The following is a 24,029-nucleotide window of genomic DNA, read 5'->3' as shown; positions in this document are numbered from 1 at the left end:
GTATCTACTCACTTAGCTATAATTAAATTAAAAAATTTTTGGTATGTATTATCAAATATTTCCCTAATTAAACATTATTTTCCACTACTATTTATTTTTGGCTCTTAGATATTGAATCAATTGCATACAAAGAAAAAACGTATATTATCTTTTCAAATTACCTGGACCAGAAGTGTTATTGGGCCACTTTTATCCACTTCTAGTATTTCACCATTCTTTGTGCCAACTAAAATATGACCATGTCCTAATGATATGGCACGTATAGATGGGTTATCTTCCAAGAGAAGACCTGAAATGTTAAATGAAGATGTTCTTCTAGGTATAAAGTTACTAGAACACAAAGATGTATATATTGCCAATGATGCTCTTTTGACAATTAAAATCACATTACCAGGTCGCTTTCCCCTGTATTTTGAATATTCTAATAAATGCACTGCATTTTCCCAAACCACTCAATTTGCTAATCTCAAAAGAATCACCTACATACTATAATTCCCTATTATCCCAGATCTTTTACTACTGTTCTGTTGACTGTTTCTTTTCCTCTTATATTTGTGTATTTGCCCCCCCCCCCCCCCCCGCCCCATTCACCTCCTTACCTTCTTTGAGCACCTACAATATTCTGGTTAGTAATTTTAATTCAACTTAAGATTGATTCATTTATGTAGACTGTGTCCTAGGAAGGCTTCAAAGATGTAACTGGTAAACACAACAGAGCCAGCTCCTGCTCTTACAGAGCATACAATGAAGAAAACAGACCCTCTGTGAGGAGTGTACTGAAACAGGGCAATTGTAAGGGAATTTTCCCTTTCTTCAGGGGGTAGAAGGGAGATGGAAGTAGAAGAAACCACCTTATTGAGATCTGAAAATGAGTCTGTGGTCAGGTAATTGGAAGAGGAAAGAGGGAGGAGAAAGGGCAAATTTTGGGCAAAGTAATAGCATACAGAAAGGCCTGGAGGTCACAGAGAATGTGATGTAGTACCTTAACACACTGACGAAAGGGTAAAAGGAAGGGCATGCAAGGACAGACAGGAAAGGTCAACAAAACAGGAATGTGAAACAAAATGCCAAGCTTAAAAACAAATTCTTTTTTTTTTAAATATTTTATTTATTTATTTGACAGAGATCACAACTAGGCAGAGAGGCAGGCAGAGAGAGAGAGAGAGAGGAGGAAGCAGGCTCCCCGCCGAGCAGAGAGCCCGATGTGGGGCTTGATCCCAGGACCGTGAGATCATGACCTGAGCCGAAGGCAGAGGCTTTAACCACTGAGCCACCCAGGCGCCCCTTAACAAGAAATTCTTGACTGGTGGTTAGTGTGATGCTCATGTGTCAATTTTCTCTGAAACATTAAAAATGATCAAAATTACCATGGATAATCTTGTGCGTTGTTAATATTTTGCCATCTGTATCAAAGAAAATAGATTTTTGAAAGGACAGCAAGAATTGTGGCTCTACTTAAATGGCTTCTCCCATTAAATGCTGATGCCTATCTAGTAAAGAAGGAAAAATGTATTCCATGTGCTCCACCTCAGGGACCACACATGTTAATGCATAATTAATAGCTTATCCTACAAAGGGAATTAAATTTAAAATCATCTTTATTTTATTACTTTTTTTGAAGATTTTATTTATTTGACAGAGAGAGAAGAAGAGAGCATAAGCAGGCAGAGGAAGGAGGAGGAGCAGACTCCCCACTGAGCAGAGAGCTGGATGTGGGGCATGATCCCAGGACTCTGGGATCATGACCTGAGCTGAAGGAATATGCTTAACCGACTGAGCCACCCAGGCACCCCTCAAATCACCTTTAGATCCTGGTGCCAAAGCAGCTCTTTTGATAGCATAGGTCTTGAGACATCTTTCAAAGGAGTCATCCCAAAGAGCTACTACACCATCTTTTCCTCCAGTTACAAATCCCTTTGAAAGTAAAATCTTCAAGTTAATAAAGATCTAAATATTTCTAAAAACAAGTATCTTCCTTATGTTGAAAAATTCTAGAGGAAAGAACATTAACAGCTAAAAGTTACAGCTTGAGCAAATTAGCGTAAAAATCAATTGTGTTTTTTTTATATTAGCAAGGAATCTGCAAAAATATTTACAGGGACACTAAACAATCTACTTTTAGGACAGAACTTTAAGAATAAGGTTTGTAATCTGCAACCATAAGGTAGTTCTAACACTTTGAACAAGATACATATTTTCTCTTGGAGGCTTCATAATCCCATCCTTCATATAAACAGAAGATCACAGGATATGGTGATAATATGGTCAAATAATTGTTGACACATAGAGATTAATAAATATTAAGTTAAACTTTTTTTTTTCATTGCAGACCCATTTCACTGTGTTCAGGAGTTTGAAAAAGGAATAAAAGAAGGTAGGAAGACTCTGGTTCACAGATTATTAATGAGTGGCTCTGCTTAGCAGAAAGACAATATTCCTTTACTTGTGAAAATGCTCTACAATCCATGATCAAATTACATTTAACTTAAAAATATCTATAGAATACTTACTTTTTCCAATGCATGCATACTAAACACCGGCCCATCATGTGCTTTAACTGTTTTCACAAGAAAGACATCTCTCCAGATACACACGTCTCCTGTGGATGTTCCAGAAAAAGCCATCTCTTCCGTCCATCCATACACTGCACACATCATCGTGTCATTTTTCCCCAGTGTGCCTACATAGCCTTTTCTTCCAATCAGTCCTCCTCCTGGTTCATGAAAAATATCACAGAAGTATCATTTTTAAAATGTATAAAATTCTAAAGTGATAAAATTTCTTTCCTACTGTAATTGTTTAAATGTGTGATAGTATGGAGACTTCAAAAGAAAAATAAAGGTCTCTCAATCAGTGACTTGCCTGGCTAAGACAGCCATATCCATGGCAGCTTTTAGGCCACAGCTCTTTGGATAAAAACTAAGTCAGCTTTAATCAATTCTCAGCACTTCTGATTGTTCTTCAAAATTTTTATTATGACATATTTAAGAAAACAGAAAAATATAAAAAATAATATAAGAATGTACACAAAATTACTAAAAGCAAAGCATGATGCCAATCCCATCTCCCTTCTTCACCCTCTACTATTGTGAATGGGCTATTGATTACCTTCATGCATTCTTTAATACATTTTACTACTTATTTGTAAATTTTTAGACAATAGGTCATATTTTTCATGTTTTAAGATTTTCTATAAATACCGTTTTATGTACAGTTGACCCTGAACACCACTGGTTTGAACTGCACACAAGTCCACTTTTACACATTATTCAATAGACACAGTACTCTAAATGTATTTTCTCTTGTGATTTTCTATTTAATATTTTCTTTGCTATAGTTTACCTTATTGTAAGATTACACTATATAATACATATAGCTTACAAAATGTGTGTTAAGTGACTATGTCATTGGAAAGTCTTCGGGTCAACAGCAGGCTATTAGAAGTATTTGGGGGAGTCAAAAGTTATATGCAAATTTTTGGGGCCCCCAGGTGGCTCAGTCAATTAAGCATCTGCCTTCAGCTCAGGTCATGATTCCAAGGTACTAAGATTGAGCTCCCCATCAGGCTCCCTGCTCAGCAGGGAGTCGGTTTTTCCCTCTACCTCTGCCCCTTCCCCTGCTTGTGCATGCTCTCTCACTCTCTCTCAAATAAATAAAAATATTTTTAAAAAATGTTGTATGTGGATTTTTTAACTATGCCGGGAGTCAGCATCCAAACTCCCTGGGTCATTCAAGGGTCAACTGTATTCCTTTGCAACTTGCTTTTATCACTAATAATCCACTATAGAATTTTATATATGTTGATTTGTACCTCTAAAATATGCATTTTCATAACTATATAAACATTCCATTATATGAACCTAACAGTCTGTTCATTTCCCTATTAATGGGCACTTAAGTTGCTTCCAAGCATTTGCTACCGAAAACAATGCTGATTTAAATATTCCTGTAAAGATCTCTTCTATACAAATGCAAGAGATTCTCTAGGAGTGCCTAGGAATGACAACAGGGTATGTGTAAAAAGGAAAGCATATAGATGAGAGGTATCATTTGTTGCCAAACTGTTTTTAGAAAGTTGATACACCAACTTACACTTCCATTAATAGTGAAAGGAGATCTTGCCTCCCACCTTTCAGGAACATTTGGTAATCAGACTGGGGGATATAAAATACCAACTGAATTTTTTTTTTTTAAGATTTTATTTATTTATTTGACACACAGAGAGAGACAGTGAGAGAGGCAACACAAGCAGGGGGAATAGGAGAGGGAGAAGCAGGCTTCCTGCCAAGCAGGGATCCCAATGTAGGTAGGGCTCGACCCCAGGATCATGACCCAAGCCAAAGGCAGAGACTTAACAACTGAGCCACCCAGGTGCCCCCCAACTGAATTTTATTGTTGTTTTAATGTGCCTTTGATTACTAATGAGCTTTGTCATATTTTCCTATTTTTACTGGCCATTCATTAACTATTGATATCTTTTGCCCATTTTTTCCCAATTGAACTCATTCATTCTTTTATTCTATATATATATATATGCGCCAGGCACTATTCAAGGCACTGGGGTAGAGCTACAAACAAAACAGACAATAAAATTCCCTGCTCTGTTCCCTGTTCGAGGCAGCAGGATCAGCAAGGGCCCTCAATACAGTAATGTGAAAGAAACTTCAAAGAACAGTTTCGGAGGTCAGCATGGTATAGCAAAGAAAATAAGGGTGGAAGTAATGGAGATGAAGCCATAGAGGTCAAAAGCAGTTACAGGCCATCTTAAGATTTTAACTTTTACTCTGCATGTGAGAAAAAGTGGTTAGGGAATAAAATCTGGCATATCATATATTATTAATAGGTTCATTCTGATTTCTGGTTTGAGAGTAAATCAGAGAATGGCAAGGAAGAGAGTTAAATGGCTATATCAATCATCTGCGCAAATGATAACAGTGGCACAGACCAGAGTGGTAACATGGAAGATGATGAAAAGTGGTCATATTCCACATGTATGCAGAGGACGGTTTTCTTTTTTTTTTAAGATTTATTTACTTTAGAGAGCAATAGAGCATGAACAGGGGAAGGGGCAAAGAAAGGGGGGAAAAATGTCAAGCAGACCCTGAGTACAGAGCCTGACATGAGGCTCGATCTCATGACCCTGAGATCATGACCCAAGCTGAAATCAAGAGTCAGACGCTTGTGGCGCCTGGGTGGCTCAGTGGGTTAAAGCCTCTGCCTTTGGCTCAGGTCATGATCTCAGGGTCCTGGGATCGAGCGCCGCATCAGGCTCTCTGCTCCGCAGGGAGCCTGCTTCCTCCTCTCTCTCTGCCTGCCTCTCTGCCTTGTTGTGATTTCTGTCAAATAAATAAAATATTAAAAAAAAAAAAAAAAAGAGAGTCAGACGCTTAACTGACTGAGCCACCCAGACACCCCTGTCTTTTCTTAATGTAGCAGCCAGAGTAGTTCAGGAACTTGTTAGGGTAACTAAGTAGAGTGGTAAGGGGGGAAAAAAACCCAAACAGGTGTAGACTTCTCTCAAAAGAAAGAGAAGATATATTGTAAAATGAACATGTAAACAACAGTCTAAAGGTATTATAGTAGGTATATAAGAAACTGATTAGCAGCTTGAGGGTAGAATTGAAGGGGGGTTTTCATTTGTTTGTTTGTTTTTTTTTGTTTTTTTAAATTTTTTCAGTGTAACAGTATTCATTGTTTTTGCACAACACCCAGTGCTCCATGCAATACGTGTCCTGCCTATTACCCACCACCTGGTTCCCCCAACCTCCCACCCCCGCCCCTTCAAAACCCTCAGGTTGTCTTTCAGAGTCCATAGTCTCTTATGGTTCGCCTCCCCTTCATTTGGTTTTATTTAAGATGGAGAAATAACCCCATACCTGTATGCGGAATGGAAAAAAATAAAGAGGGAAAAGCGATGATGTAGGGGAGGAAGGGAAGAAGAACTGGACTGATGCTCTTGAGTAGATGAGAAGAGAAAGGATCTAGTACACAAATGAAGGGACTGGCTCTCACTAGAGCATAGTCTATCTGGAGCAGGAGAGACAACCTACAGGCTGTGGGCCAAGTCCTGCCACCCCCTGTTTTTGTACAGAGCATACAGGTTAGCACTATAAGCTACAGAAGCCATGCCTGTTTCCTTTTCTACTCCTAGAGCCTGCCTTCCTGACAAATGGCTGCCAACTAGCAGCTGCCAGGGTCTAAGCTGGTTGCGATCTACAAGTTGAGGACTTTCAGAATGGCAATTGCTGAGCACCTAACAGTGGAATTTAATTTATTAAATTAATTTATCCAGGAGTTGCCTTAACTTTGGCTAGCTGCCCAAAGTGAGAAGAGAGAACAACACAGTAGGACCTATGTGTCACTGGGGCATGACTATGGTTCCTCCAGCCCAATCTGCAAGTCCCTTTCACTGCAACAAGTTGATCTTGGATACAATGTCTCCAGTTCATGGCAACTGGGTAGAAAGCAGGATAGGAGTTTTCTCTCTTGTTCTATAAGTATTTACATAATTTTTTTTATTATGTCCCTTGGGCCTGAGGAGTCTAAAATATTTGCTGTCCCACCATTTACAGAGTTTGCCACTGCCGATTTAAATAATCAACTGGGTTTTCTGATAGACATAGCACAACATATTCCTATTGTACCAGGTCACATCATCACTGCACTCAAAAACTTTCAGTGGCTGCCTCCCCATACCAACCATGGAGTAGAGTTCAAATTTCTTAGAGGTCAGCTTAATAATTTATGAGTTGGAATTCTCAAAGCCTAGTTCTGAGACAGGAAGTAAGACGCTCCCTTCTAGTCTTAGGCCTAAGCCATCTTTATTTAATTTACATAAAGTTATGCATTTATCTGAGCACTTACTCAGGTTAATAAAGTGGTTACTTATTTTCTCACTTGTCTAGTGAACTCTGTGGATCAGGACCCCAAAAGTGAGGAAGGTTGAAAGGCACATCAAAGTTTTGACATTTATCCTTATGGTTCAGTTTTAGGTCTCCTAATTGACTAATCAAACTTAAGGAAAAAAATCATTCAATTGCAAATCTCTTCATTTTTTTAAAAAACATTTTTTTTTATTTGAGAGAGAGAGACAGTGAGAGAGAGCATGAACAAGGAGAAGGTCAGAGGGAGAAGCAGACTCCCTGTGGAGCTGGAAGCCTGATGTCGGACTCTATCCCGAGACTCCAGGATCATGACCTGAGCTGAAGACAGTCGCTTAACCAACTGAGCCACCCAGGTGCCCCTTTTTTTTTTTTTAAACATTTTATTTATCTATTTGAGAGAGAAATCTCCTCATTCTAAAACTATTTACTTTCTTTGTCTCTTATTTCAAAGAAATTTATAGGATTTTGTTTTGCTTTTCAAGACAGAAATAATAAGAATTATGTGCTCGGTATTTGCAATTCAAAATAAATAAGGTATTCTAAAATTTTATTAAATATGTGGGAATAAAAATGTGAAAATACTTTTTTACTTTGTAAACGTATATACACTATGATCTTATGAGTTTGTGATAAAGTATTAAATCCAAGAGTGAATTTGAAAGTAACCTCAACTTGAGAAATCTCTTTACTAAAACTTTTTCTTATTTATGTTTTACTTCTTCTATATTTCTGTATTTTATCTGCAAGTTTTAAGTATGCTGGGACTTTGATATCAAACTGGTAGAATTTATAAGTGTACTACTTTCAGAAAAGAGACATTTTTTATTTTAAAATACGAACTTCCTCCACAGCACCTAACTTACAGTTACAATGGATTAAAGTTATACAACCTTCGTTTTGTTTTATTTTATAGCATATACAGAATTTTTGTATTTTTCATTTTCAGTCTGTACTAAAAAATGTGTCTTTAACAGAAGAAGAAAGGAGTCTGAACATCACTTGATTAATCTCATAAGTTAAACACTTTTTAAAAAATTCTACTTATTTGAGAGAGAGAGAGAGAGAGAGATCTTGAGCTTGGGGGTGGGGGGGCTGTACACAGAAGTGGGAGGGAGAAGCAGACTCCCTGCTGAGCAGGGAGCCTAACACGGGGCTCAATCTCAGGACTCCAAGACCATGACCTAAGTTGAAGGCAGCCACTTAACTGACCAAGCCACCCAAGCTAACCCAAGTTAAACCCTTTTGAAAATATGAATACTACATTAATGTAGTAAAAAATAATGTAGTCAATATTATAGACAATAAAGTCAATCATACATTTGTTTAAAATATATCAAGACAGTTATGAATCACTTGAAAAAACAAATATTTTGGATAATTTTAGATTTTCATAAAAGATGAAAAGGTAACAGAGTATTCTTGTATACTCCTTGCCCAAATCCCCCTAATGTTAACATCCTACATTACTGCAGACTAAGAAACCAACATGTTTGATGCATTTCTATTAACTGAATTCATTTTACCTGTTTTCCACTAACGTCTCCTTTCTGTTCCAGGATCCAATCTAGGATACTGCATTGCACTTGGCTAAATCACTTTTGAAAGTAATAATTTCTTTCAAAGGAGTAAAAAAGAAGCACTTCCTTACCTGCTCTACGCCAAAATTTCACGTGTTTAATTCCAGCTGTAATTAATTTATCAGGCACGTAGGGGTTCATCTTTACAACAAAAATCTTATCTTTACTTCCTCTGAAAAAAATACCAAAATGTTTTAACTCTAAAGATAAATCTCTCCTATAATAATCTTTGCCTAATCCATACCCTATTGTGATTACTTCACTACTGAATCCTTTGCCTACATATCTCTCAGGTTTGGGCTATATAATCATAAATTTGTACATTTGTTATTTTGTAGCAATTTTAATTTAATTCTTCTCAACATAATCTTCAAACATAGGAACAGTGAGAACTGAACTTCTTTTGGATAGCACCTACTATAGTCCTGTGACTAGGGAATTGTGGCATGAGTCAGTTAAAGAAAAAAATTTTTATAATATTTTGTTACAGCTTAATACAGCCATTCCAAACACAAAATTCCTTTCAAACTATCTTTTATTTGCCATTGTTTATGCACTGAAAAAACATTTATCTCTATTTTAAAAGTGCTTTAATGTCACACATTAAGGAATAGGACGTTAAAAAATAATCTGACACTTGACTACTTCCTCCTTTAAAGCAATTGTTAATATTTTTTATCATAAAAATAATACATGCTCATTTTAGAAAATTTAGAAGATGGAAAATGTGAGAGAAAATATACATAATCTATAGCTTCTTTGTGATATACAGGTGTATGTGTCATCTGTCATTCAAATATATGATTCGAGCATTTCCAACGGCCACATTGTAGATTACCATATAGTAGAATTCACTGTATAGAATTCACTTTTCCCATAAATGAAGAGTTTAGATAAAAGCTACTTCTAATGTATTATTACAGTAAAAGCAGGTTCACAAGGGATAAACCTACCAATGAATTCTCAAATCATTTGTCTTTTTACCAGGATTATACTACTTATTCAATGGTAATAAAGATGACAGCAATTTTTTAAAAAGGTTACATGTTTGATTTCAATACTGTTTGAATAGAAAAAATTTTTAAGTAATTTCATTATTTTGCCAGTGTGATATCAAGATTTCCCCCCACCTTGTTATTGAAAGTTTCTCTCCTTTCTTCCAGTCCCACAGCACAATAGTGTGACTATCATCTATTCCAACTGAAGCCAAACGTTTCCCATCAGCTATAAAAATTAATCAGAGAGAGAGAGACTGACCATTAACATTCAGAAGATAAAAACCATTCAGTACATATCCTAAAACCTACAGCACCATTTTAAATTTTATAAAATGATGTTAAATGTTAGCCAGGCACACATATAGCTATAAAAAGAACCAGAATTTGTAAACAGGGGAAGAACAATTTCTCAATGCATCTAAACATGTTCATGTTGTCTTTGACATCATTTTCCTTATTTCTCCACCAGATTAGAAGGAGGAAGGTAAGTGGAAAAAGATTTTAAAATGAGAAGGAAAGGAAAACAAAGAAAAGATTTACTTCAATTAAACTTACTGTAAGAACTCTATTTCGATATAGGACTCAGTGATTATGAAAAGTTAATTGAATGGAAAAAGATGTAGGTTACAACCATGTTTTGTCATTAACAGGACTGTTTTCAGTGAAGGTCAATTATATTATTTGTTACTATTACCAAACAAGTAATGAAGTGTTGGACAAATGATTGAACTAAGTAAGTCATGCTGACAGCTGGGCACACGTTTACAAGTTGCAAAGGCCCAAACTAGTTATACACTGGCCACTCTGTCACTTTTTGCAAACCTCAATTATTTCATTATCATTACTAGTGATATTTTTCTTACTAACTCCTTCAGTTTGCCATTAATCTTATTTCTTGATTTTTGGAAGATCCTTAAATGCATATTTATGCTTCCTCCCGATAACTCTCATTTTAGTAAGGAGCTGCAGAAAGTACAAATTTACTGTTTCTTAAAAAGAAATCCTCTATCAATGGCATTTCTCCCCTCTTCCCAATCCACAGTCTAGCTTTCATTGTAGATCTATGTATATTTGTTAAACTTTTTTAAAAAAATATATTTTATTGAGACAGAACGAGAGAGAGAGAGAGAGTGCATGAGTAGGGGGAGAAGGAGAAGCAGACTCCCCACTGAGAGTGGAGCCCGACGTGGGGCTAGATCCCAGGACCCTGAGATTACAACCTGAGCTGAAGTCAGATGCTTAAGCAACTGAGCTGCCCAGGAGTCCCTAAACTTTTAAATATATAGGAAAGAGTTAAATCGCTTGAAATTATTTTTATAAGATAACTTGGATTTATTACTTCATAGAAAAGTTACAAAACAAGTATTTCAGAGTTAACCTCTTTCCTTCTTAGCTTTTACCCTAAATATTTTCATTTACCCTGTGGCTGTAAAATATTACGTGACATTGGGGTTTGCCTAAAGTGGGAGTTACATAACCACTAGAGGGTAATTCAGATGGTTTTAGATGTTATGTGGACATTTAAAAATAGAAACATATTTATATCAATGGGTATTAAAAATAATACTCATTAAATTATAAGCCAGCCAGAACACCTATACTCTCAGCCCTGACTGGTTAGGACAATAGCATGCACGTTTGAAAAAAACTGTGAAGGTCATTGCTAGGTGACCAGTTTAGGTAATACCAATTTAGACTATAATGCTATATATCACCTTTGCATTTTGATTATTCTTACTGAGACAGAAAACATCCTTACCTGAGAAATCAACAGCACAGACACCATATTGGTGACAGCCCTTTAATACTGACAATGATTTAATGGTCTCTGTATCCCATATGTGAATTGAGGGATCTCTACCTACCTACAATAGAAAGAATTATAAAACTCATACAATTATTTATTTTCATGTCTAATAAAAGGAAATAAAACAGATTTTACAGACTTTATCTTGTTATAGGCATTTATCAAATGAAAAATATAAGGCAAATCATACACGTGACTGACATTTCTTTCATATATATATTTAATTTAAAATTTTATATGTATTTTAAGGATTATTTACTTATTTGACACCGAGAGAGAAAGAGAAAGCACACACGCACACAAGCAGAGGGAGAGAGAGAAGCAGGCTCTTTGCTGAGCAGGGAGCCCAATGTGGGGCTATCCCAGGACCCTGGGATCATGACCTGATCCAAAAGCAGATGCTTAACCATTTAACCGACTGAGCCACCCAGGCACCCCTTCCTTATACTTTTTGAAATGCTAATGAGAGTAGGCTCAGTATTTCTAGAAATGTGCTACATGACTCACAAATCTGGTCCTATGCATCACAGTAATAAGAACACTTATTGAGTGCCTATAGTTGGCTGTGTTCCCATGCTAGATACAATGAGCATAAGACATTCAGGAAATTTTTGCAAACTCATTAGGAAAACAAGATATTTTCAGTTAAATTAGAATATCTGATAACATAGGCTTAATGAAGTTGAAAAGGTTATAAAGAATTAGAAGAGTGGCGCCTAGGTGGCTCAGTGGGTTAAAGCCTCTGCCTTCAGCCTAGGTCATGGTCCCAGGGTCCTGGGATCAAGCCCGGCATCGGGCTCTCTGCTTGGCAGGGAGCCTGCTTCTTCCTCTCTCTCTGCCTGCCTCTCTGCCTACTTGTGATCTCTGTCAAATAAATAAATAAAATCTTAAAAAAAAAACCTTAGAAGAGAAGATGTTTGACCTGGGCCTTCAGAAGGGCAGTCTCAGATAAAAAGAGAAGCAAGTACATTTTAGGCCAGGATAATGGTATTAACAGAGATACAAGGGGTTAAAGTACTGAAAGGGAAATAGGACTGTGAACAGACACTATCACTTATGTTTTAACTTAGGTTATATGTTCACTAATCCACAGGTAAACTATAATTAGTAATTATTCCTTTAGACTCAAGTGATAACTGTCTTTAAGTCTGAGGATAAAAAGATAGAATAGCTTTGCCTGTAAAGACAACTCCCAAAATAATGAATATAGCTTACAATTATTAATTTTGACACTGATTTTATATAAAGACATAATAAATAACAAGCCTGCCATCAGCCAATATTTCATTAGGTTTTGCAGCCCAAATGTTCCCCATGACTGATAAGTTTGCTATTGATTTTCTGCAGAGCGTGGTAATTTTGAGAACTTTGCAGTACCATGTCTCCTGGTTCTCTGATCTCCTGAACTCTTACTACTCAGTTTCCTTTGCAATTTCATCACCTGTCCCTTAAATAAAAAGCTCCCCAAGATTCTGTCTTTAAAACTCCAATCTTTTCACTCCATATTTTTGCCTTGGGGTATCTCAATTCCAGTTTCAGTGGTTAAATCAACAAATGACTCCCAAATTCTTCTAACCACTGAATTCTTCTTCTGAATTTAAGACTTACATTTTCAATTGCCTACTGGACATCTCACATGGAAACAATGATAGTGATAACAACGAAGGTTAACATTTATGGAGAACTGATTTATGTCCCAGGAACTTTTCCAAACATTTATAAGGACTGACTCACTTAACAAAGCAATTCTAAGAGATAGGCACGACAGTATCCCTATATATTTTTTTTTAAAGATTTTATTTGAGAGAGAGAGCACAGAAGGAGAGGGAGAAGCAGACACCCCGAAGAATAGAGAGCCTAAACCAGGCTTGATCCCAGGACCCCAGGATCATGACCCGAACCAATGGCAGACCCTTAACTGACTGAGCCACCCAGGTGCCCCAGTATCCTTATTTTGAAATAGGCATATAGAGGCTAGGTAATTTCCCCACAGCTAATATGTGGGGAAGCTTGGGTAACACCATGTTCAGTGCTGGAAGTAGTAACAGAATGAGTGTTATCAGAGCCTACTTAGGGCCTGTCAGTCAGCGATCAGGAAGGAGAGAGAGGTTAGGTAAGTTTTCAGATATGTTACTTAACCTAAGTCTTAAAATGAGTAGAAATTAGACAAAGTTGGACGGTTGAACAGAACTGGAGGGTAAGAATTTTCCAGAGGAGGGAACTAAGTAAAAGATGTGAAGCAGTACTACACGTGGACAAATTCTAAAGAGCTCAAAAGGCAGGAGCGTTGTTACGAGAAGGTAACTGTTAAGAGATAAGAGGAGCCTATTGGCCTAGGTTAAATGGCTTGAGCTGTATGCTAATGAGCTTACACATTAGCTTAAAAGCTACTAATAAACACAGAAGAAAAGAAAGATTATTAGTGGGTTAGGGAAATGGTTAGGGGAGAAGTATGAAGATGGAAGACTAGTTGGTTGGTTATAACAAAAGATTAGCAATCATGAAGCCCAGAAGTGCCAGCAGGGACAAGGTAAGATATAAATACAGAACCACGAAGCAGATACACATTCATTGTAGTGAACTTAACTATACTGAGGGCAAATCTTGGCTGTAACTCTGGGACTGGCTGGTTATAAGGTGTGAGGGAGAACAAGTCAAACTCTTGGGCTTAGGCGACCAGGTTAATACATATTGTGTCATGTTCTAAGTAGGAAACACAAGGATAAGCAGGCTTGAAAGGAAAGCTTAACTTCATTTATCTCCATTCTAGACATGCTTAATCTGAGTTACCCATAAGATACCCGAATGAGTGTTTTTAGTAAATTTTTAGTTAATTGTATATATATATATATACATATATATATATGTATATATATATATATATACACATATATATATATATATATATATATATATACACACACACACAGTAATTCATCCAACTCGTACTAAATTGTGAGCTCTTGACAGCGGCAGTCAGTCTGAATTGTGCTTCCCCACGACATTCAGTGTTTTAATTTTAATTCCATTAATTAACATATAATGTATTATTGGTTTCAGAGGTATAGGTCTGTGATTCATCAGTCTTATATAACACCCAATGCTCATTACATCACATGCCCCCCCCCACAATGTCCATCACCCAATTACTCCATCCTTCTACCCCATCTCCTCCAGCAACACTCAGTTTGTTCCCAATGACAAAGAATCTCTAATGGTTTGTCTCCCTCTCTGGTTTCCTCATCTTATTTTCTTTTCTTCCCCTATTGTCCTGTTTTGCATCCCCAAGTTTATGGCAGCAATATCCCCAGTAGTCAAAATATGGGAAAAGCCCAGATGTCCACTGACAAAGGAATGGATAAAGAAGATGTGGTATATTATAATTTTTTCAACTTTATTGAGATATAATTGGCATATAACATTGCATAAATTTAAGGTGTACAACCCGTTGATTATATAAATTCTCCTTTTACTGGAGACAGACTTGGCCCAGAGATAGCATAAGAAGAATCTGCAAAGAAACCTTACTCTAGGTATTTTGTCATATACTTACCTTCACACAGTGTGTCGCCCTTCGAAGCCTAAAACTGCTTTCCTTTGCTCCGTCATTTCTCCACCAGTCTACTGTGTCCTATATACGCTGAAATTCTAAGTCACCATTTTGAGTTACTTGGGTGTAGATTTCTCCAATGTGGTGTGCACTATACCTGTTAATATACTTTTTGTTTTTCTTTGTATGTTTGTTTTTTTATTAAAGAGCCCCAGCGAAAACCTAGGAGGTCTAGGGATAAAGTTTTGCCTCCTCCACAGTAGGTATCCAAGGATGTCTTGTGGTCATATTGACTTTTAATTTAATCTGGCCTGAATTCTCTCCAATCCCAGACTCATGGTAGCAAATAACCAATTTTTCTACAGCCTTCCTTAGAGTAGTACCAGAATAATGTTCTAACTTCTTGCCAAACACACTGGGTAAATAATTGTGCTTTAAGAGGAAACTTTTCTATAAACTATAAGATAAGGCTAAATGGTGCCACTGAGGCCCTCACCAACCCTTTTAATTAGTTCTTCTTCATCCCTTTAAGATTTGAATACTTTAGGCTACTCACAGTTCTTTAAATAAGCTGTGTTTTATGGGATTTTTGCCCCACGTTTCCAAATAACACACTTAGAACACCTTCTCCTACCTCCCCTGTCAAGTAAAGTACTCAGCTCAAATGGCCAACTCCATGAGGGTTTCCCTGATCTGTGTGGCACAATTAATCAGTCCTTTGTTACAACACAAAAGGAATTCATGCATATCTCTACATTAGCTCTCAGCAGGGGGCGATCTTTGCCTCGCAGGCAACATTTGACACCAAAGACATTTTTGGTTGTCACACTGAGTGGATGGTATTACTGACATACAGAGAATAGGCTCCAGGGATGCTGCTAAACATACCATAACATATAGGATTGCATTGTACACAACAATGCATTTATCTTCACAACAAAGAATTATCTGGCCCAACAGACTCCTGGGTGGCTCAGTTGGTTAAGCAGCTGCTCAGGTCATGATCCCCAGGTCGCAGGATTGAGACCCGCACTGGGCTTGCTCAGTGGGGAGACTGCTTCTCCCTCTGCCTGCTTCCCCTGCTTGTTTTCTCTTTCTGACCAGTAAGTAAATAAATAAAACCTTAAAACAACAACAACAACAACAAAATTATCTGGCCCAAGATGTCAGTAGTGCTAAGGTTAAGAAGCCCTGCTCCAGGGGTGCCTGGGTGGCTCAGTGGGTTGAGCCTCTAGAGGCCTTTGGCTCAGGTAGTGGTCTCGGGGTGCTGGGATGGAGCCCTGCGTTGGGCTCCTTGCTCAGCGGGGCACCTGCTTCTCCCTCTCCCTCTGTCTGCTTACTTGTAATATCTCTCTGTCAAATAAACAAATAAAATCTCTAAAAAAAAAAAAAAGAAGCAGCAGCCCTGCTCCATACCTATAACCTTGTATCATGATTTTCCTTGCATGTATGTCTTCTCCTTCAGAATACGAAAGCTTACCATGGCAAGAACATGTCTTATTTATCTTTGTATTCCCAGCACATTTTCTGGTACACAGCATGTGCCCTATGAATATTTTTCAAGAAATGGAAGAAAGAAGGGAGAAAAAGGAGGGAGACAAGGAAAAAGAAAGAGCAAGAGGGAGGCACAAACAGAGGGAGGGAAGATGGAAAGAAAAAAAGGAAGAGTTTTCTCTCCTTTCAGGAAAGAGTAATGCAAGTTGCCCAGTTCCACCTCAATATATCCTAGAAGGTATATTTACACAGTGTTTAAAAAGCCAGACAGACTAATGCAACTTTAAACTTTGTCATTTATTAGCTGAAAGATCGTTGAGAAAATAATTTCTTCAAACCTAAATTTCCTCATTTGTAAATGGAAATGGTTCACTCATAAAGGTGAGGTAAGAGTAAAATAGAGTTGTAAAATACAGGTGATCTTTGAACGACGTGGGGTTAGGGGTTCCAATCCCTGCACAGTCAAAAATCCATGTTTAACTTTTGACTCTCAAAACACTTAATGATTTTTTAAAAAGATTTTATTTATTTGAGAGAGAGAGAACAAGCAGTGGGGAAGAGCAGAGGGAGAAGCAGACTCCCTGCTGAGCAAGGAGCAAGACAAGGGGCTCAATCCCAGGATCCTATGATCATGACCTGAGCCAAAGGTAGACACTTAATTGACTGAGCCACCCAGGTGCCCCTCAAAACACTTAACTATTAATAGCCTAACTGTTGACCAGAAACTTTACTGATAACATAGTCAGTAAACATGCATTTTGTAAGTTACACGTATTATGTACTGTATCATTATGATAAAGCTAGAGAAAAGAAAATGGTAAGAAAATCATAAGGAAAACAAATTTAAAGCACTGTAAAAAAATCTACATGTAAGTGGATCCATGGAGTTCATACTTGTGTCGTTCAAGGCTCAATCATATATACTAAGTAACTAGTAAAGTGCTTGCATATAGAAAGAATATTTACAAATATCACCTTTTCCTCCTTCTCTAAGAATATCCATATAGAGAAATATCAATTAAGACTTTTCTTGGTGTTTTCTATTTCAACATTTTTTTTTAATATTTTATTTATTTGACAGAGAGAAATCACAACTAGGCAGAGAGGCAGGCAGAGAGAGAGGAGGAAGCAGGCTCCTGCAGAGCAGAGAGCCCGATGCGGGGCTCGATCCCAGGACCCTAGGATCATGACCTGAGCCGAAGGCAGAGGCTTTAACCCACTGAGCCACCCACGCGCCCCTATTTCAACATTTCTGCTTTGTACTTTGGTAAACCTGAATGGGTAAATATCATGGCTGTAAAATAAAAACAGTCATCCTGTGTATCACAGAACATTTTTTAGATAATTTTATTTAATTCAAAGAAAGAAATCAGATTTTTAGTCTTTGTCTTCTATGTTTACTCACAAATTAAAAAAATATATCCTGACAGAAAGAAGACAAGCCAGAGCCCTTAGTGCCAAATAAAAAAAATAATAAAACAATAAAACTCAAAGGAAAACTGTAGGAAAAAGTTGGAAAAATTTTTATTTGTAATATGAAAATAAAATCCCATTCTAAAGAATTCATTATTCTTCATTTCCTAGAAAATGAAAGATTTTTTTAAGAAGTGGACTAACCCACATGTAAATCCAAACAAAGGCCTAACCTACCTGCCCTGTTGCCACATAGTCTTTCAAAGGATGAATAGCCAGGCAGAGAATATCATCATCATGACCCAGGTAAAAGCGCTGTGTGTTCTGCTGCCGATTGTAAATGACACCCACTGCTGCTACATGGTATACGATTTCACCAATTTGAGTATAAAACAGATTACTTCGACAGTCATAACCTCTGTAACTGAAAATAGAAAACATATCATATAAAATTAACCATAGCTTTTGATCTGGTAAATATGGGCTATACAGAGTAGCAGGTACGTTTTAGGTCATTCTATTTCCAGTTTTACAAGATACTGAAAAACTAAAATTCCATAAACTTTCATGAATTGCTCTGATTACAAATAGCTAAATCCAAGCTATAATACTGAATGAAAAAAGGTACAGAAAAGTAAATATAGTATACTACTATTTACATAAGTGTATTACTAAATTTGTATACTATAAAACAAAAATTGATGATTTTTTATAAATGGAAGGGTATAGAACTGCCCTGGGAGGGTGAAAAAGGATGCCTGAGAGAGCAGAGCTGGAAAGACTTTCTTTTCCTTCTTTTTTTGAAGATCTAATTGGTTTTATTAAAAGATTCATGAATCAGGCAATCTCCCATCTAGCAAGGAGAGGGGAGCTTCCTGGAAGAAGGATTTTCAAAGTGAATGCTTTTATACGCATTGTTGAACTATGAGAATATAGATTCCAAAAATGTCCAAACAACAATTTAAAAATATTATATATATCCAAAAAAAAAAGCCAAATCTTTTAAAAATGGTTAATATAATTCCATTTGTAACAAGTAAACTTTCTTTGCACTTCAAAGAAATTCAATGTACAATATGTAACTGCCAGGAAATATTGCCTATTTTAACAATGGAAATAAAATATTCTTACTAAATGAATTCTTTTTTAAATTCCTGAAAGCATTATCAGTCAAGTAAGAAAATGATTACAAGATAGAAGGGACAGGAAGGGCTGAATTGGAGCATCTGTTGTTCAAGAATGAAATGTGAAACTTATATTGCCAGATGTTCTAAGAAAATCCAGAAACCGTATTTTACTAAAATTAAAATACAAAGGCCAAATGCAGGTCCCAAAAAAGGGTATCATATAATTCCAAATCATAATTAGTTAGGGGAGATGATAATCACTTACATTTTACTTATTTTCATTTGTTTTAAGAGATCCATGTCTATAAATATTAATACTAAACTTTCATAAGATCAATCTATTATTAACACTCATATAGTGCTTATTATGCATGGGACAATATTGTAAGTCCGTACAAACATTGGCTTATTTACTCCTCATCAGAACCCTATGAAGTAGGTATTGTTACCTTCATTTCACAGACGGGGAAAGAGGCACAGAAGATTTGCTCAAAGTCATACAGCTATTAAATGTGAACCAAAATGCAAACACATAAATGAAAAATAGTTGTTTCATACCCATGAACAAAGTGTAATCGAATACTATTTCCTGGAGCCCGCTCTCTTCTTTTAGAAGTACCACTTTTTTGTTTCTCCTTGTACTGTTCTTTAAGCTGAGGTAGATCTTCTTTGTAAACCTTTAAATAATGTACAGAAGTAAAATGTCTCTTAGAATATAAATTAATAAAGGTGTTCACAGATTCCTATTGTAACTTTCAGACACTGTGGTTTCTACTGTTCAATAAAATTTTAACACTTGTCTTAAACAGAAATGTATTTTATGAAATTTCCTTCCTTGGAAATAACAAATTTACATTTTCTATGTATCACACTGACAAATATGTATGTAGTGTTCCATGAAATTCATACACTTCAGAAGAGAATATTTTAAAGAGAATAAATGGGAGTGTACTGTGGCAAAAAGCCATAGGCAAAAAGAATACAGGCATATTTGATATATCAAGCCCTTATATAAAAGAACATTTTATACAAGTGCACTTTAACTCTTAAAGGAGGAAAACTGAAAAAGACCAACATTTCTTAGAAAATTAAAAACCACAAAAGATAACAATAAACCAATAAACAATAGGGAGAAAGAGAAAGAAGAAATAGACTTTTTCAGAAAAAAATTACGTGATGATATTAATCACCTGCCGACGGTAGGTAAGCTGGGTCTCTTGTTCAATTTCAGAATCCAGCTCTGGAACATCAGACAGATCTGAATCTGATTCATCACTATTAGAGTCAGCCAGACTTTCTGCAATTTTTAAAAATGAAACATTACTTGTTTGAAGAACATTCATTTTCAAAACAGCAGTGTAAAATTAATGATTAAGAGCTGACTGTGCCAACTGACATGGTGACAAGCCATAAAACAATCAAATGAAATTATCTCTTCAAGTGACACAGATGTCAGTAAACTGTACCACAGATTACCTTCCTCTCCACTCACTGCAAACTCAACAGCTACTTTAAGTCCCTTCACTGGCACCCAGTGACTGCTGTATCAAACTTAAAAGCTGGTGCAAACGTAAGTGACTAAACCTTACAGGTTTATAATTATATACTATTGTATATATTTATGTATATATTTATAAACCTTATAGGCTTATAATTAACATAAAAATATCTAGAAAATACTATATGCAACAAATGAATTGACATTAGATAAATTTTCTTTGTCCAAAAAACCATATAGGAAACCTAGATACCTATCTCCCCAAGAATACATTAAATGTTTGTTTTGAGAATGTAATGGTTTCTTCACTCATTGTTGGGTGGATTTTTCAATGCATGCAAAAGTACTTTGTATTCCATGCTCTTGACTCTAAACACATATGCCTAGTATTTTAAAATTTCCACTAACAAAACATGTATTGTCACTTAAAAGGATAGATTACACTTTAATAGTAAAAGTGTTACTTTGCAGTTACTGAAGTTTTTTGACAGAGAAATTCCTTAGGCAGTGTGTACTACTCACCTTGGGGTGCTATGTGAAGAGCATCTTTTAGTTTTCTTTCGGGAATAAATTTCCACTGAAAGACAGAGTGATCTGCTCCACCAATAGAAATAACCCACTGATAGTCATGTGACCATCTGACATTAGTTACGTGAGCCGAATGGCCAATATATTTTTTAAACTTGGCCCCTATAACAAAAATATACCTTTAAATTGATAAGCAAATGCCAACACATGAGAATATCACTTCAAACAACAATTTCTCTATCTGAACCAATATGTCCTTCCTCCATTATCTTAATTATGATCAAAGGGTAAAAATACTCATTCAAAAGTTTGTTGAATGAACAAATGAATGAGTCTACATCAAGGGATGTAAATATTTGCTCTACTGATTTATAATATAATTTGGTAGGAACCACTACGATTGTGAGGCATTTTCTTACTGCTCTGAGAAAAGCCTGCAGCCACAAAAGCATCAACTGTTTCCATATACTGAAATTTGAATGTTTTGGCCTGAGGCCTTAGGTCTTAAGTGAAATTGACCCAGTCTACTCCATTCCCAGTATGGCTAGCACTAGCAACCAGAGGATCCTTTTAAAACTTAAGCCATCAACAGGGGTGCCTGGGTGGCTCAGTGGGTTAAAGCCTCCGCCTTCAGCTCAGGTCATGATCCCAGGACCCTGGGATTGAGCACTGCATCGGGCTCTCTGCTCAGCGGGGAGCCTCCTTCCTCCTCTCTCTCTCTGCCTGCTTGTGACCGCTGTTAAATAAATAAAGTCTTAAAAACCAAACAAACAAGCCATCAACAACAAAATACTTTCAAACCTAGTACAGCAACATATAGAGGAATACAGAACAGGACCAAATGGGATTTATGCCAGGAATGCAGGTTGGTTCAACAGTCAAAAATCAATGTAATACACCACATTCACCAAAATAAAATACGCCCAGCTGTCCCAAAAACTGTCCCTTATAGTAATACTTTAAATTTATATGTTTTGTATAATATTCTTCAATATAAGTTTGTCTAATGTTTCTTCATGATTAGATTCAGATCCTTTTTTTTTTTTTGGCATATGTATTATTGTATCCTTTTGGATACATCATTTCAAGGGGCACAGTTCTATCTATTAGTTCTATCAGTGAAGTGAGGTTGTATCATTTGGTTAAGGTGGTATATGCCAAATTTCTCTAACTATAAAGGAAGTATCTAACTTTGTGGTTAATTAAAAAAAAATCTGGGTGATGACAAGAGCCAATATTGTGGTTCTAAGTTCAGAAGACATTCTCTGCATCTTGCTAGGATAAACCTGGTATTTGGCAACATATACACACCTCTATTAGAGTATACTGGATACAATAATGTTTGGCTTCATTTTGAGAATGTTTTAAAATTTTTAAATTACAGAAGCCCTGTAAGGATGGCAAAGCTCCATCAGTTAAAATCTGGAGATAAGCATTCATGCTGGCCATGAATTTAGGGATAGCCATCTTAAGCAAAGCATAAAAGATTTGACCAAAACTTACCTAAATTACAATTTGGTGCTTAATAGCAATGCTGTTATTTTAGGAACCATTTTTTTTTATGCAGCTGAAAAGAAGTAACTTTCTAGAAGGGTAACTTGCCACAGTTCACCTAGGAAAGTCTAATAAGGTCGATTTCGTCTCATTTGTCTATATTAGAGTGCATTATTTGCCCATCAAGAGGACTATGGCTATTACTTTCCTTGATGGGGTCTTTTAAGTACTCTTAGCCACCAGAGTGTCTTAAAAGGTAAAGCCAGAGATTCCAGGAAATCAAATTCCAAGTTTTAAAGATGTATTAATATTGTCGTGTTTAGGTAAATGAAGAGTTATATGAGCCAGTATTCAAATTAACTATATGGGGCAATAACCCCAAGAGAGGTGTAAATAATCCTGTAAATCCCTTCCAGATTATATTCTGTAACTATTCAAAGATAAATCCCCTCTAAGAAAGAACCAAGGCAACTTAACTAAAAAGTTGTAGAATAAGTCTAAGGGAAACAAATGATTTCTAATTAAAAGGACTATATTAATAATTATCTAATAGCCAGAACTGCTTATTTAACTATAATAAACAGATATTAAAAGTGAACCTAAATGTCACATTTTTCATCAAGTGACTCTGACACACAAAGACCACGTGTATTGTCCTACGTGTTTCCAGAATTCCCTGTGATTACCCTGTGTGAGTATATTTATGACACTGAAAAGTAACAGTCTATTTACTTATTATTTCTTGTAATAAACTATATGCTCCCTAGGACAGGTTGGCATCTTTTTACTCTGTATCTCTAGTGCCTGGTATATAGGAAACATTCATTAAATACCTGAAGGGAAAGAAAGAAAAAGAAAAACAAAGATTACATTTCTCCTTATTATGCTACAGTTGAGTTGGAATACTAAATTGTGGAGGAGGGAAGAAGAGTAGTGAAGGAAATGCGAGGGCATGAACATGACTCCAACCCTTTTAATTATAAAAGGAGACAAAAGTATGATGTGTAAAGAATATCAGAGTTGAAAAAAAAAAAAAGACTAGAGCTTAAGTGTCAGCTTGATGGCTTAATAGCACAGGAGTTGAGCACATCACATCTCTTGGACTCCATTTCCATTCTAATATAAATTGGGTTAAAAGCTCTCAAAGTCCCTTAACTATGAAAACTCTGGCCTATGACAGGAAATGATGAAAGAATAGTTAAGACCTAAAGAGTGTGTCACTAATTAGAACTAGTATTTCAGAGAGATTTGTCACAGCAAATTAGAATGGTCATAGAAACTCTTAATTTAAAGAAGGGGATGATAATTTTTAGTGAGGTTAAAGCAATATACTGAAATACTTGTTATGATGATCTCATTTTCTAATTTGTTTAAAGCATATTTTAACACATAATTAATATGAGCTAAATCTCTTCAAAAACTTGTAGCAATATGACAGATTTTTTTCCCACTTGTAACTATGTTTTAAGACCTTAATCCTTTTTTTTTAAGATTTAAAAAAATGTTTTTTATCACTTCTTGGTCTTTTGGCTAAGATCAAGTGTAGATTTATATATTTATTTGACACAGAGAGAGAGATCATAAGTAGGCAGAGAGGCAGGCAGAGAAGAGAGGGGGAAGCAGGCTCCCCGCTGAGCAGAGAGCCTGATTGTGGGGCTT

At 36.3% G+C, this 24,029-nt stretch overlaps 1 protein-coding gene across 5 annotated transcripts in view; it reads right to left on the bottom strand.

The window, feature by feature from the left end:
* Positions 1-24,029, bottom strand: part of EML5 (EMAP like 5) — a 183,202-nt gene that overhangs the window by 82,448 nt on the left and 76,725 nt on the right. For all 5 annotated transcript variants that reach the window (XR_006818654.1, XM_046007940.1, XM_046007941.1 and 2 more), the window contains exons 11-20: positions 20,871-21,038; positions 20,041-20,147; positions 19,409-19,527; positions 17,961-18,147; positions 11,219-11,324; positions 9,592-9,685; positions 8,533-8,633; positions 2,511-2,713; positions 1,803-1,914; positions 162-289 (exon numbers count right to left, since the gene is read on the bottom strand). Coding sequence is in view for 4 of the 5 variants with exons in the window: in XM_046007940.1 (XP_045863896.1) it covers positions 162-289; positions 1,803-1,914; positions 2,511-2,713; positions 8,533-8,633; positions 9,592-9,685; positions 11,219-11,324; positions 17,961-18,147; positions 19,409-19,527; positions 20,041-20,147; positions 20,871-21,038 (1,325 nt within the window). In the remaining variant the exon portion in view is untranslated. The remainder of the gene's footprint in view (positions 1-161; positions 290-1,802; positions 1,915-2,510; positions 2,714-8,532; positions 8,634-9,591; positions 9,686-11,218; positions 11,325-17,960; positions 18,148-19,408; positions 19,528-20,040; positions 20,148-20,870; positions 21,039-24,029) is intronic.

This window comes from Meles meles, chromosome 6 (genome assembly GCF_922984935.1).
Source record: "Meles meles chromosome 6, mMelMel3.1 paternal haplotype, whole genome shotgun sequence".
Lineage (NCBI taxonomy): Eukaryota > Metazoa > Chordata > Mammalia > Carnivora > Mustelidae > Meles > Meles meles.
The sequence above is the reverse complement of the archived record's forward strand: the minus strand, read 5'-3'. Positions and strand labels throughout refer to the sequence as shown.